A 15,250-nucleotide genomic window follows, 5' to 3' on the forward strand; every position below is an offset into this window, starting at 1 on the left:
ACAAACTTGTACAGAAAGATATGATGATAATTAATGGCTTTAAAAGTAGGAACAATTTGAATGAAAATTTCATAAAACAAATACTATTCCCTTAAATTTTGTATTTTCTTGTAAAGGTTTTTTGGGGGGGCTATGTAAGTTTGTTTGTTTATCCCCTTGGAGGTGTTGCTGGCACCCAGTGCCGAGAGGCTACACAACAGCTGGGGTTGGTTCGCTACCTGGTGTGCTACACCCAATAATCACAATGGGGTGGAGAAGCAGAAAAGTTTATTTGCAGCTGCAAAAAGATACAGGGAGAATAGAATCTCAAATCCTGTACACAGAGCAGGAAGTTACACAGGCTTTTATACATCCTTTCTTCAGCATACTTATCCAATAGCAAGCTGCCCTAAGTATCCATATAGCCAGCCCAGCTAGTTCCCTTGTTCTCGGTATCATTTTTTAAACCGTACATAAAGCTGCTTTATTCAGCATTGTTCTTCCATATCTGCCCTGTTTGCCCTTGCTTAGTTTCAGGCAGTCTGACTCTGCAACATATTGTTGCAGATTCTCAGCATAACTGCTGCGAGTGCCTCCAGGCAAGGGGGGGGGCAAGGACACTTGGGCCTAGTGCGAGGGGGCTTCATTGACACTCGTGGTCTTCCATCCCCTCGAGTTACCTAGTGGCTATGCCCCAGTGTCCCCAACAGAGGTGAGGATGGAAGAAGCTGAAGAAATGAGGGACTGAAATTTTCTACATTTGGCTTTTTACAAGCAGTTAACTGTGCTATTCTTTGTATTGAGCAGTCTACTAATGTCCTGTTTAAGAATAGTAGATGGTGATGTGAGCGTACGTGCTATAGGACACACTACTCTCTCAGGCTCGTGGCTGACTCTATAAATGATAAACTCAGCAGGCACGTCTCTGCCCCACAGATGAGGACAATTTGTTTTAACATTGAATTAAAAAGAAAAGCCTTCCCATGCTTGCTTTTGAGAAGTCCTTGAAATAGGATCAGCGTGCAGAGCAAAGAAATCCATTTAATTTTGTGTCAATTCAACTCACTTTGACAGAAACCCAAGAAATACACCCAGCCTTTCTGGTCCAAAGATGGGAATCAAAATCCCCTATTTCCACAGGACAAAAGGGATTCTTGTGCATCCTATTAATTCTATTATTTCACTTATCACAATAGAAGGGGCGGGTTTCAGCCCAGAGGAGTATAAAAGGGCTCGGCTCTGCCCATCTGTGATTATGTGAGGATGAAGGATTGCTGCTCTCAGTAGGTGTGCCTTATGTCTAGAAAGGGGAAAGCAGGGGCAATGCTGAAGTTCTACCCATGCTCCTCTAACGGGGGGGTTTCTGTGCTTTGTGCTTATGTGAGCAGAAGATGGAGCTGAATGAGATCTTAGATCAGGCTAGCGGGGGAGGGGGGATGAGGTCCCTAACGCACCATCTGTGAATCCTTATCAGCAAAGGTGAGGGTCTTAGGAAGCAGGGGTTGCTGGAGGGTTATGGGTCTGAGCCGCTTTGCTACAGAGTGCAGTACGCCCTCCCACCTGGACTGGTGCAGTTACTCCTGTACTGTGTTCTCCCGTCTGAACCTTTATTTATATAAGACCAAATGATGCTTTGCTCTTCCTCTCCTCCCAAATAAATAGCCACCAAACATTCAAAAATTCTATGCCAATGCAATGTTTATTAGGTAATAAATTCGTAGAGAAATGCCTTCCTCTGCTTCCATTTAGCAAGATGTAAATTTAAGAGTAGAATGCAAAAGGGAAGCTTAGTGATAGGAAGGGGAAAAAATATAGCAAGAGAGAGGACGGTTCTGTAGTCAAGGCAGTGCATCTGGGTTCAGGGCTTAGCCCTGCTCCAGGTTTCCCTCTATGTATGAAAAGTCACTTAAGTGCTCGGAGAGATGGGGTGCACCGATGGTCAGGGCATTAGTCTAGGGAGACCTGGGATCAGTTCTCTGCTCTCTCATAGACTATGTGTCTGACCTTGGGCAAGCGACTCCAGGCTTGTCAGGGTGGTGAAATGGACTGACAGGACCGCAGAGGTGTAATTGTTTGGGGAAGCAAAATAAAATCACTTTTATTCAGGAATAAAGCATCCACGCTGGTGTAGTCCTGCCAGTCGATGTCCCTGCGTAGTCAAATATAGCTCTGCCTCAGTTCCACCTCAGTAAAATGGGGATATTTTCACTTCTCTAAAGGACGGGTTCTCTGAGGATAAGTGCATTAAATGTTGTGACGTGCTCAGGTAGTATTGTAAGGGGGTCCCCATAAGTACCACAGATAGAAGTTAAAGGGCAGGTCCCCAACTGGTGTAAATCAGTGTAGCTCCATTGCAATGAGATAATGGGGGGTCCAGATAAGTATCTAAGATAGAAGATGGTGCCCCACCTAACAAATGGCCTTTCCCCCACTCTTTATGTTGTTGATTGCAGACTCTTCAGGGCATAGACCAGGGGTTCTCAAGCTGGGGGTTGGCACCCCTCAGGGGGTCGTGAAGTTATTACATGGAGGGGGTCACAAGCTGTCAGCCTCCACCCCAAACCCTGCTTTGCCTCAGGCATTTATAATGGTGTTAAATATATTAAAAAGTGTTTTTAATTTATAAGGGGGGGGGGGTCGGACTCAGAGGCTTGCTGTGTGAAACGGGTCACCAGTACAAAAGTTTGAAAACTACTGGCATAGACTGTTTCATACTCTGTACAATGGATCCCTGATCTCAGCTGGGGCAGGGGCTGTCTCCCGCTGTGTGTCTGTGGAGCGCCCGGCACAATGGGGCCCTGATTTTAGTTGGGACCTCTAGGTGCTAACATACTGTGAACATGTAGATATTCATCTTTAAATCTCCCCCTGTGATCTGCATGCCAGGGCTCCTCCAAACTTCTCTCATAGTGCCGAGCACATCCTAACTGATTGTTTACTTCACCAGCTTCTTATTTATCATTCTGAGGACCATCTTCTCCCCCGCTGGCAACAAAACCATCCCTGAGGCAACCACAATGATTGCTTCTATGGAATTGAATTGAACCCTGATCGAATTGGCCCTGTCAACACTGGTTCTCCACTTGTGAGGTAACTCCCTTCTCTTCACGTGTCAGTATAATAATGCCTGCATCTGTAATTTTCACTCCATGTATCTGATGAAGTGGGTTCTAGCCCACGAAAGCTTATGTCCAAATAAATCTGTTAGTCTTTAAGGTGCCACCTTACTCCTTGTTGCTTCTATGGAAAAGCACTATTACTAACATATGTAGGACCAAGGCCAATCAAGGATGGTTTATCCTGTGTCTCAGGGGCACAGTTTGATCTGGGAGCCTGTACTCAGCAGCTCAAAGAAAGGGCAGATTTTCTCCCCAACAAAAGGGGCTGGTTGGAAAGTGAAGATCGGGGCCTCGTTGCCAGCATCATAAAACGCCACCAACCCCCCTTCATAGTCCACATAAATCCGGATCCTCCTAGGGACCCCATGTAAATACAAAGGAGTTTCAGGGTAGGTGAGTGCCCAATGCCGTTCCCAGTATTTCCGCACAGCCCAGATCCTCTGCTCCGGTGTAAACCTGCTCACTCCTTTCCTCTTAACAGACTCCAGGGCTACTCCCACAACCCAGACTGCCCCTTCTCCAACTTCCACCTCCCAGAAATGCCTCCCAGAGTCAAAGCCCTTAGAGGCCAGCACGCAGGGAGCAGGATCAAATCTCTCGGGATGGTCGGGCAGATCCTGCCGGGCGACTCCCCAGTGCACGCTTTTGCCATCTGCGGACATGGCGAGCCAGGGATTTGCCGTGTCTGGATCCAGTGTCACTTCAGCTGCACAGAGAGAGAGGATGAAAAAAATCCGTGTTAGAGGCAGAGCTCAGCCCTGGGGCAAGGTTTGCTTTAACATACAGCACAGCAAGGGCCTGTGGCTCATCCCTTAGGTTCTGCTGCCATCTTGTGGCTACTTGCAGTAATTTGTTACAGCCCCTCTCCAAGCCTATTTTTAATTCCCCCCTCATGCATTTTCTGCTCTGATCAACTTCTGTCCTTCAAATCACAGATAAAATTTAGTCACCCATCCGATCTGATTGTTAAACAGTGACTGAGTCAGTCGTAAGGTGGGCCCTGCCTGTCTGGAAGCATCACCAAACCCAAGCATGTAGACATTATGAATCAGCCCAACCCCAATCAAATGGATTTTCTTTTAAAATAATCATTGGGTTTTTGCTATCTTTCTCCTTCTTTCTGAGCCTTTAAGATATCCAGTGGTCATATTTTTGGGGAGGAGGGTGTTCTCTGCAGCCACAAGGGCTAGATGTTTTTTTAAAAATAGTAAATGAAAGTGAGATTTTCCCATAATCACTTGAGTCCAAGAGCTGGGTCTTTAAAAAAAAACAAAACAAAAAAAAAACCAAACACTGACATCATGAGACTTGAGATTAAAATCACAGGCGTTGACAATACCATAGTACCTAGTAATAACTCCCTGCAGTGGGCATTGCATAGAATCACAGAATAGTGGGACTGGAAAGGACCTCAACAGGTCTTCTACTCCAGTCCCCTGCACTCAAGGCAGGACCAAGCATTATCTAGACCATCCCTGACAGGTGTCTATCCAACCTGCTCTTAAAAATCTCCAATGACAGAACTTTCTAGAGGCTCTGGCAGTGTGAGGTCCTTTTTGTAGCCCTGACTCCAGCAATTAATTTGATTCCTGCTGCTTCTGTTGTCCCAAACCAAACGTGTTCTCCTCACATCAGGAAAACAGTCCCATCAATAATGCCAGTCTCCCAACGACCCCTTAGAAATTTACCTCTTTCCAGTTTCGGTTCAGGCAACAGATTCACTAAAGGAAGAAGAGCATGGAGAGGAAATCAGATTTTGTCAATGACTATCATGGACTTAGTCACAAGAGGGGAATGAGGGGCTGGTCAGAAAACCCACAGTCAGATCTTTCTAGTGACTTAGAATTTTATATGGCTAGTTAAGAAACAGCATGTAGCCAGTGATTTTAGTTTATTGTTCATTTATTGTGTGATGGTATAACTAACATGTTATATATAATCATTGTATATTAGAGTTAAATTGTAGGATTATGGACGTATAAGATAGATTGATTAGTAGTTAGAAGGGATAATTCTGTTTTATCTAAGTAAGTAGGGCTGAAACACAAGGCCTACCAGCTCAGGCCTCTCAGACTTTAGCTTAACCATACTAGGCCATAGAGTTAAGGAATGCTGATATAAGTAAGTGACCAAAGAATAACCCGATTCCCTAAGGTTACGGGAAAAGACGAGTGATATTGCAAAAAATTAACAGTAAAAGTAATTTTTTGCTTACAAGATACTTGGTGGTCACATTTTTCTAACCGCAGAGTGCATGATGTGCAGAAATGCTAATGAGGTAAAGAAAGAATCACATTATAAAAGGGGGTTGCCTACATTAGGAAAATTGAGCTCCCTCTGGGAAACTCCAGCAGGAGCCATCGCTCCACTGACGATCAGTCCATGAGAGACCCATCAGACCCTAACACTATCGAGGAGGATGTGAGTATAACTATGTTTGTAACTTGTGCATAGGTCTGTATGGAATTTCTATATGCCTGGGTACTCATAACTTTAATGGTAACTTTAATAAAACTTGTAAAACAGACTAGACCTTGTACTTGTGAATGTCTGTGTGGTCACTGCCCTGGGTCATTACGTGTTCCTAGAGACTCTAAATCTGGAGCAAGTAGCAGAGGTGACTTTCACTCTGTTAAGCTTAACACTGTAGCCACCAGAGCCTAACCTACGGCGGTGTAATCCCACGTTACTAAATTCACTGTAAGTAAAATAAAAGGCTACACTCATTTAGGGTGGTTTAGCTCTTTCATTCTCACCCAGCAAGAAAGTGACCCTGGGGCTGATTTCCCCCACGGGTGTTAATCAAGACTAACCCCACCGGAGTCACTAGAATTAGGATGCTGTGAAACCAGCTGTCAGTGAAATCCGAATTAGATCAGCCCCTGTGTAAACGCTCTCACACCTCCTGAACTTTTCGATCTCTCTGTTACCTTTCAGCTTCCTCAGCGCATCCTGGAGGAAAGCGAAATTTTGAGAAAACAACCAGAGTCTCCATTTCAGTTCAGGAGAAGCAGGTGCTGGAGGCTGGAACGTCCCCATCTCACATCTAGAGAGACAGACAGACACACACACACGGTGTTCCCAGCTGATGGCCCAGTGTCGGCACCAGGGAGAACGGATGGGACTGGAGCTGAGTTCTCAGAGTCACCTGACCCTAAGGTCTGGGCCGGTCTGGACTCTGGGGAAATGGCAGCAGCCCCAGGACGTTGGGGATGGAGGGAAGGTTAGTAGCTGCACGGGGAGACCGTCCCACGCTCTCTCTGCTGGGCCCTGAGGACACATTTCCCTCTCCTGGTGCCTGAGCCCCTTCCCAGCATCGGGAAGCACGAGGGAGAGTGAGAAGGAGCGGCCTACCTGCTCAAAGTGCTTCTGACATCCTAGAGGGGAGAGAGAGAGAAACAGGAGCTCAGTGCCATATGCTGGGTACCCACGACCCCGCTCTGGAGGGGACTTGCTTTGCATCACAATCAGTCTGATGCCCAGTCTCTGCATTCTGGATCCATACTCCCTGAAGGCAGCTCCCTGCAGGACTTCATCTCTCAGTTCCCATCAGGGGCTCTCTGGTGGAGACCAGAGTTTGGGGTTTGGCCTTGGGGGGAATTTTTTTCCCCTCCATTTCAGGACAAAGGAAGATTTTTCTGCCCTCAAAGAACCAAATCATTTCCCTTTTGGGCTGTGCAGATGCAGAGTGCTTTTGGGATCAGTGATGCCCGGGGCCCTGCCACGGTGGCTTCGGGAGCCCTCCATTCCTTGCACCGGAGCCTGGGGTGTCTCTCGCACAGTCTCACCTGCATGAATTCACTCGCGGGCTGCTCGCACTTCTCCTCCATCTGCCCGATCAGGGTGTTGAGACGGGAAACCTCCTCAGTGAGTCGGCGGACGTTTTCATCCTTTCTGGCGGTGACCTCTTTCTCCAGTTCATCCAGCCAGGTCAGCAAGAGGCGCTCTTGTTCTTGCAGGAATGTCTGCAGTTGCTCAAACCGATACTCCATCGTCTCCCTGTCAATTTCTATTTGTCTCTGTGATGGACACAGAAAGACCGGGAACATAGAGAGAGAGAGAGTCATGCAAACTGTCCAGTGTCTGAAGTGTTCTTCAGGGTAATTGTAAAAGTAACTTTCGAGGAAGAAAAATGGAATTTATGTTCCTCTTTGTCTCAAACTGGGCCTCTGAAAACTGAGATAACCAGTCACTGTTTAATGAATGTGATTCAGATATTTCAAGAAAACCCTTTCCCCTCGTTCTCCATTTCCTGGATCAGTCTCAGTTCCTTTAAAGCAAAAGATGATCTTTGCTTTACAAAGAGGAAATATTTAATATCTATAGGCAACCCATCCTTAGTGCTTCAATGTCACAATTTACTTATCCGGTTGCCATCACTGTAGTATTTGAAGAACACACAGTCTTTGTTGTATTTATGTTCACAGTACTCCTGTAAGGATGGAACCCAGGAGTCCTGACTCCCAGCTCGCATGCTTTCTAGCCACAAAACACTGTTCCCCTCTGCAGCTAAAAATGAACCCAGGAGTCCTAACTCCCAGACCTCCCCTGCTCTACCCACTAGATGCCACTCCCCTCCCAGAACAGGGAAGTTCTATTCTCCCCAGGCTATAGATTTGTAAACAGGCACAGAGCTACTCAATAACTTGTCCAAAACCACCCAGGGAGTTGGGGCAGAGCAGGTCAATGAACCCAGCTCTACTGTATTCCAGGCTTAGCATCCTAACCACTGAATCATCCTTCATCTTCTCACATGGGAACTTCCCTGTGTGAATTTCCTGGCTACAGGATACCAGCGGCAGTTACCAGCAGTTCCTGGCTTTGCTCTTCCTCACACGCTATGAGAGCTAGAATCTCTTCTTTCCCCTTCTCCAAAACATCCAGCCGCCTCCAGATTTGCTCCTGAAAGAATTGGAGAACAGAAGTTTGTGGGGCTCCTCCCCTCCTCCCTGTTTAAAGACACTTAGTGAGAACAACTGGAAAACATGACCCAGACCAGTAGCTCTGTGGTCTGGTTTGTGGGATGAAACTTCAGTTGCCCTTTGGGGATGTTCTCATTTCCAGTAACAAACACTTGGGTTCTGACCATCCTGTCACTCCATCCTAGTTCTGAATTCCACAACACAGGGAACCAAAGTGACACACACACACCCCATTCCTCCTTACAGCAGACATCTGTTAACTTCCCAGCTATAATCTGAGAGACAAGGTGGGTGAGGTAATATCTTTTGTTGTAGTGTCTCTCAACCTGTCCAGACTACCGTACCCCTTTCAGGAGGCTGATTTGTCTGGTGGACCCCCAAGTTTCACCTCACTTAAAAACAACCTGCTCACAAAATCAGACATGAAAATACAAAAGTGTCAGAGCCACTAGTCCTGAAAAAGGGCTGACTTTCTCCTTGTTCCCCTATAACGATAAAATAAATCCATTGGAATATAAATATTGTCCTTACATTTCAGTGTATCGTCTACAGAGCACTATAAACAAGTCACTGTCTGTCTGAAATTTTAGTTTGTCCTGACTTCGCTAGTGCTTTTTCTGGAGCCTGTTGTAAAACTAGGCAAATATCTAGATGAGTTGCTGTTCCCCCTGGAAGACCTCTGCGTACCCCTGGTTGAGAACCACTGTTGGCAAGAGAGACAAGCGTTCAAGCTTCTGAAGAAGAGGTCTGCGTACTCTTGGAAGCTTGTCTCTCGCCAGCAAGAGTTGGTCCAATGAAAGAGATCACCTCATGCCTTCGGCTCTCTATTATCCTAGGACCAACACGGCTACACCACCGCCACAAACAGCTATAATCGGTCACAAAAGAACGGCCAAACTGGGTCAGACCAAAGGTCCATCTAGCCCAGTGTCCTGTCTTCTGACAGTGGCCAATGCCAGGTGCCCCAGAAGGAATGAGCAGAACAGGTCATCATCGAGTGATCCACACTAGACAGATTTCATCTCACCTTGTACTCCTGGGCAGCCTCTTGAATGGGAACTATAGTGTGAGCTCTGTGTTCCCTGGATCTGTCACACACCAGGCAGATGGGGGTTTGATCCTCCTCGCAGAACAGTCTCAGAGCCTCCTGGTGTTTCCAGCACACCCTCTCTCCTCCCAGCTTGGCCTGTTGTTGCTCATCCTTCAGCTGTCGGATGATTAGGTCTATGAGGGTCCCCAGCTGCCTGTTGGCTCGGAAGTTCCCCTGGGGAAAGATCTCCATGCAGCAGGGGCAGAAGTAGTCTGTATCTGATCTCCCCCAGCACTGGGTGATGCAGGCTTGGCAGAAATTGTGCCCGCAGTCTAGCGTCACCGGATCATTAAAATACTCCAGGCAGATGGGACAAGAAGCTTCATCCTCAAGAGCTTTTGCTGGATCGGCAGCAGCCATGACTCCGAGTGCCAGAGAGAATTTGTTTCATTTCCTTCTTCCCAGAAAAGGACTGAGCGCTTTGTTAATGAAAGGGCGTTGCCATGCCTGTAACATATTGCTCAAGTTTTTGTGGGGGAGGCGAGGGTGCTCCCAACAAAACTGCTTTGTCTTGCTGCCTTTCCTTGCCCTCAGGAGAAAGCGAGGTCCTTTGGCAAGCTACTTTCCTGGCAGAAAACCCCAAAAGGTGTTCTTAGTTTGGGTTAAAATAGCAGTGAAGAGAAGGCAACTCAGCTTTTAACTCTGCTCAGCAGCTGGCGTGAAAGCCTGTAGGGGAGCCAGGGGTTGAATTTGAGCGGTTCACCCCAGTTAAGTGTCTTTGCTGCTGTTTTAACTAAGGCAGCAGTTCTCAGAACGGTGGGTCAGGACCCCAAAGTGGGTCGCGGCCCCCTTTGATAGGGGGTCACCAGGGCTGGCTGAGACTTGCTGGGATCCGGGGTGGAAGCCTGAGCCCCACTGCCCAGGGCCGAAGCCAAAGCCCGAGGGCTTCAGCCCTGGGTGGTGGGGCTCAGGTTACAGGTTCCCTGGCGTTCCCCTGGAACAGAGCCCATGTCTCACAGCTCACATGTCTCCAGAGCCTCTCAGAGCATCATAGGCTTCAGGTGGAGGTGTAGTGCCCCTTCCCCATAGGCACTGACTCCGTGGGTGCTCCAGGCCTGGAGCATGTGGGGGGGAAAAAAAGTGGGTGCTCAGCACCCCACAGCAGCCCTGCCAATCAGCTCCCCTCTCTGCCCCCAAGCGCTTCCGGCCTGCTGGTGATCAGCTGTTCAGGGGCATGCAGGAGGGGCTGGGGTGGAGGGGGCAGGAAGAGGCAGGGGAGGGGCTTGGAGGAAGGGGTGGAGTGGGGGCAGGGCCTGGGGCGAAGCGGGAATCGAGCCCCCTCCCCACCTCGGAAACTCAGGTAGTCGGCACCTCTGCCCTTCCCCATATACTAAACCCGGATTTTCAATAGGAATCTTGGATCTCCACACTCCTGCCACGTTCTGCCTCCAACCCACCCTGGAGGGAAAGGTGGAGGGGTTGGAGCAATGTCACGTAATGAAATGACAGTCGGGGCAGATTACCCCTGTAGACGAGGATTTTCCCCCACACAGACTCACAGAAAGATCTGCAACCCCACAGAGCTGGCAGCTGGGGAATCTGCAGTCCTCAAGACAGGGGAAATCCCCCCTCAATGAGATTTCCCAGGTGGCTTTCAAGGCCTTTTTTATTCAGTTATTCAAGACAAGGGGCTCTGGGAGTTTGAGAAACTAAATTCTACTTTATTATTTCAAAGTAAGAAATCAGATAGAACGCCCAGCCCAGCAAACTGCGTCCCCTGGTCCCTCCCGCACTAGTGCCAAGTTTCAGAGTTGGTAGAAAAGTGCAGAGAATCCATGGGAGATGCCGGGATCCCGTCACCCCAACAAACGTTCCAAGCACAGGAAATCCGGGCGCTCAGGTTGAACGGTAGCCAGAGGACAGGGAGTGTCTCCCTCATTCCCACTCAAGCTGATGCCGTAGATGGCGAGGGGGGTCACCAGATGGGTTATCGTGATCCTCAAATCAGTGATGGGGTTGGCTGGACTTCAGGGCTGGCCAAGCCTGTTGATGTCCAAAGATTCCTCCTCAACTCTGCACTGCCTTGTCCTCTTATGAATAGGGGATGACCCCTACCCCTCCCGCCCATCACTCCCCTTGGAGTGTCATTTGTAGTCCTTCACCCAATGTTCATAGGAGATTTCCTGTCTCTGCCCTCAGGGCAGTGAGTTAACAGTTCTCACCTCCCATTATATGCTTTCTCCCCCTCCTGACTGTATTTCCCATCATCGCAAGGGTCAGGCAGTAACTTCCTTCCCCATTTCTGCCTCTGCCTCTCACCCTGTGACTCTCACACTGGGGTCCAGCCATGCAGAATGTTATTCATAATTTTCCCACTGCTCGAACACTAAAATCTGATGGCAAAGGGGGAGGGAAAGGTAAAGATAAAGTAAGAAAGGATTATTCTGGTAAGTGATCATGCATCTTGTGACATTTTCAAGATACCTGCTCTAGGTCCTGTCCAAAAAAATTAAAATCCAAGGATGTGACCAAACAACCTTCAGTTCCTGTCCTCCCCCCACCAGAATATCTCCTGTCTGGTGTACTGACTCCTATAATTTTCCTCCAGAATAAGAGAAATCTCTGTAATTAAAAAAGAATGGGTGTGGAGAAGAATCTAGAATCGGAGGAAATTTTTATGCCGATATTCAATCATTAGCGGTAAAAATGGCAAAGTTTGAGGAGATTTAAGATCCGGGTTCAATAATGAAAGAGCTAGGAGTGTTTTTAGATCGACATGTAATGAGAGAGGAAGTTGGGAAAATCAGAGGAGAGACATTAACATTGGATAATGAGAGAAAAGGGACAAACATCTGAGGGGATATTAAATCAATTATAGATAATTAGGTCCCAGTCCTTCAAAGATTTAGGCTAATGTTTCATTTTATGCATGGTGAAGAGTCCCATTTGAGCGCAAGAGATTTCTCACTGTGAATAATTTTAAGCCTGTCTTCCCATGATCAGGGGGCAATACGGCAGAAAACGTGGCAACATTTTTAGGGGACCTTACATCAATCTTTGATAAATGGGGCTCAAACAGAGACTACACTGAATATTTCATAACGTAATAGAAAAGCAGGAAGATCTGGGGGCATCCCTTACCCATATTCAATCAGTGAACAGAGAGTACTGATTTACCCTGTCCTGCCTGTCACACAACCAGCAGGAAGCCAGCGGTGATGTAGCTTTGGCAGAGAAAGGGGAAGGGAAAAGGAAGACAGAAAAGGACTAATGCATGGGCTGGACATTTTGTTGGTCACTGGTGGGTGGTTGGAGAGGGCTGGACTGGGCTGTGTAATTTCCACCTGGGACACATGCTGTGCCATTCCTCTCCTCCAGTCCATCTGTGCCCTCATGCTGGAAGAGAACAGCTCCTGTGTTCCCGCCACATGAACGCTTCAGGGCTCTCTTCCCAACCCTACCCATTTGCTCTGCACTGCCTCATCTCATCTGGCATCCGAGACAACTGGTGCCGTGACCCAGGGTGGGGAGCCCCTCCAATCAGAGGGTGGGAGATGCTAAAGCAATATTTGAGAATTAAAGGTCACAATGACAAAATCTGAAGGGATTTGATATTAATATTGAATAATGGGAGAGGGAAAAGGGCACCATGTAAGGGGATTGTAGATCCATCCTTTATAAACAGAGGGAGAGCGGAATGTGTGGAGATTTTGATTCGATATATAATCATAAGAGAAAGCAGCAAAAGATGAGGGGAATTTACATCAATACTCAATAAATAACTAGAAAACTGTATATCCCCTGGCCCTGCCAGTCCCAGGGGACCAGGGTCATGCAGGGGAAGGGGTGGGGAGCTAGAGCCAGAAGTTTCTGTGGCACTTTGGAGGGGGTAGCAGCAGGGAGGGGGCAACAGCTGGGCTGGGGGAAAATGGGATTGGACAATCTCAAGTCAATCTTTTCTTTCGCTTACCCATCTGTGCCCCTGCCCTGTTGTTGGCAGAGAACGTATAGCCACAGTTTCACCCCATTTGTTGTCCTTTGGGGTGAAGGCAGGGGTGGGAAGGCAAGGAGTTAACACCGTAAGATTACTAGAAAGGACGGAGCTTTTTAGCCACCCTGGATTCTGCTTAGGGAAAGAGACCCGATCGCACATAGAGAATGGGGAATAACTCCAACTCCTTATCCTGCTTTATCTGGAGCAAAAACCAGTCAGTTAAGAGCTGACTGGTTTTCCTATTAACACGTGGGAGCCACTGTTTCTTTAAATGGGGGAGTCTTCTTAAATATGGAGGCAACCCTTTGGATCTCAGATGTCAGGGAGAAAGTTGATCATGGAGGAGTTTAATTCCCATGGAGGGAGGGGGTTAATTCATTCATCAATCCTTAGAGTTTAAGCCAGAAGGGATCATAACACTTCTCCAGTATGACCTGCTTTACAGCTCAGGCTGGAGAATTTCACTCACTGCTCCCCAGATTGAGATCAATATCTTGGGTTTGACTGAAGTATATCTTGCAAAAAAGTCCTCCGGTCTTAGTTTGAAGACATACCAAAAAAATGCAGAATCCCTCAGTAGTTTGTTCCAATGCTTAATCACACTCCCTCTTACAAATTTGTGCTTTCTTTTTTCTCGTCTGTATTTGTCTGGCTATAACTTCCAGGTATGTTTTTTGTTATACCTTATTCATCTCGATTAAAGAGCATTTTACTACCCCATGTTTTCTCCCTACATGCACTGAATCAGCACACATCCCTGGATCTTCCACCTGGTGAACTAATCAGCACCAGCTCTTTACAGCTCTCACAGTAAGGCATTTTCTCCAGCCCTTGAATCACTTCTGTGGCTCTTTTTTTGCACCTTCTCCAATTTTTCAGCCTCCTTTTTAAATATGTGGACCCCAGACCTGTAAACAGGATTCCAACAGCGGTCTCACCAAGGCCACGTACAGGGGTAAAATCACCTCCTACGCCCCTGTAGGATCACATAAGCCCTTTTTGCCACAGCATCACACTGGGAGCTCAGGTTGAGTTGCTTGTCCACTGTGACCCCTAAATCCCTTTGAGTCACTACTTTCTAGGATATAATCCCCCATTCCGGAAGTACGGCCTGCATTCTCTGATTTTCAAGTAGTTTCAGCATCTGAAAAGGCATTGTCTACGTGCCATTTGTGCCTTTGAAAATCTCCCCCTAAAATCCTGGTGAAGACAGTCTTTGTTTGCCTGGTTTTTTGTTTGTTTCTGCGTACCCCTGGGGCACACACACCCCTGCTTGAGAACCACTGATTTAGAGGGCTATGGTGGGTTCTTGCTCATAGGGGGGAGGTTGCACTCATAGGTGCTGGAAGTAGGGGTGCTCCTGCACCCCCTGGCTTGAAGTGGTTTCCATTATATACAGGGTTTTCAGTTTCGTTCAGTGGGTCTCAGCCCCCCCCTCCCGCCACTATACAAATTGTTCCAGCCCCCCTGGCAGCACGAGCTCTGTTTCTTTCTGTTTATCTTTCTGGGTCAAACACTGCTGCCTCCACTGTGATCTGGGCCTGGGACCCCTGCCCTGGTGAGCAGCTGCTGGTTCCCCAGCAGTGTGGCTATGCCAGGGACATCAGCGCTCCCTATGTCAACAGCCCAGGAGGGGACTTTGTCTGGAACTAGCCCCCTGAGGCAGCCCCGGGCTCTGACAACAATAGCTCCTGAGCCGGAGATTCCAGCTGATTGTGAGAATGTGTGGGGAAAGTGCTGGGGACGGTCAGGGAAGTGACTCTGCACAAATGGTCCCAGGAGTTTCCGATGTCACAGGCCCCCTGGAGTATCTGCTCCCTGGGCTGTGAATGCACCTGAGGGAGGGATAATCTGATCTTGCATTACCAGGGACAAGTCCCTGCTCTCACGCTGCCCGGGATCTCTTCCAGGGGCCTAACTGGGAGATTCAGGAGGGAAATAGAGGGGGAGGGAGATGGGGTTCAGGGGGAACATGGATGGGTCCCTGTGGAGTTTCCCCATTGTCTGTCTGGGGATGGATTTGCAGAAAGGGAAGGGTGAAAAGTAAGACAGAGATGGAGAGAGGGGATGAAAGAGAGTGACACACAGGAGAGGGGTAAGTATGTTTGGGGGGGCATTAGTTATATTAAAATTGAACCCCATTATTGACAAGACAAGTCCCCTTGATTTCCACATAGATGGGTAAATGTCCCAAATATTAAATTGC

General features: G+C 47.8%; 1 protein-coding gene across 1 annotated transcript; it reads right to left on the reverse strand.

The window, feature by feature from the left end:
* Nucleotides 1–1,676: 1,676 nt before the first annotated feature.
* LOC311530870 (zinc finger protein RFP-like) lies at nucleotides 1,677–9,470 on the reverse strand (the record flags this gene model as incomplete). Its single annotated transcript, XM_084647852.1, has 7 exons — nucleotides 1,677–3,804; nucleotides 4,787–4,819; nucleotides 6,029–6,144; nucleotides 6,453–6,475; nucleotides 6,887–7,117; nucleotides 7,905–8,000; nucleotides 9,048–9,470. 7 exons carry the CDS (start codon nucleotides 9,468–9,470, stop codon nucleotides 3,287–3,289), a joined length of 1,440 nt encoding a protein of 479 aa, XP_084503978.1. The 3' UTR covers nucleotides 1,677–3,286.
* Nucleotides 9,471–15,250: the final 5,780 nt, after the last annotated feature.

The sequence above is a fragment of the Lepidochelys olivacea genome (genome assembly GCF_965140295.1).
Source record: "Lepidochelys olivacea isolate rLepOli2 genome assembly, chromosome: 14".
Classification (NCBI taxonomy): Eukaryota; Metazoa; Chordata; order Testudines; family Cheloniidae; genus Lepidochelys; species Lepidochelys olivacea.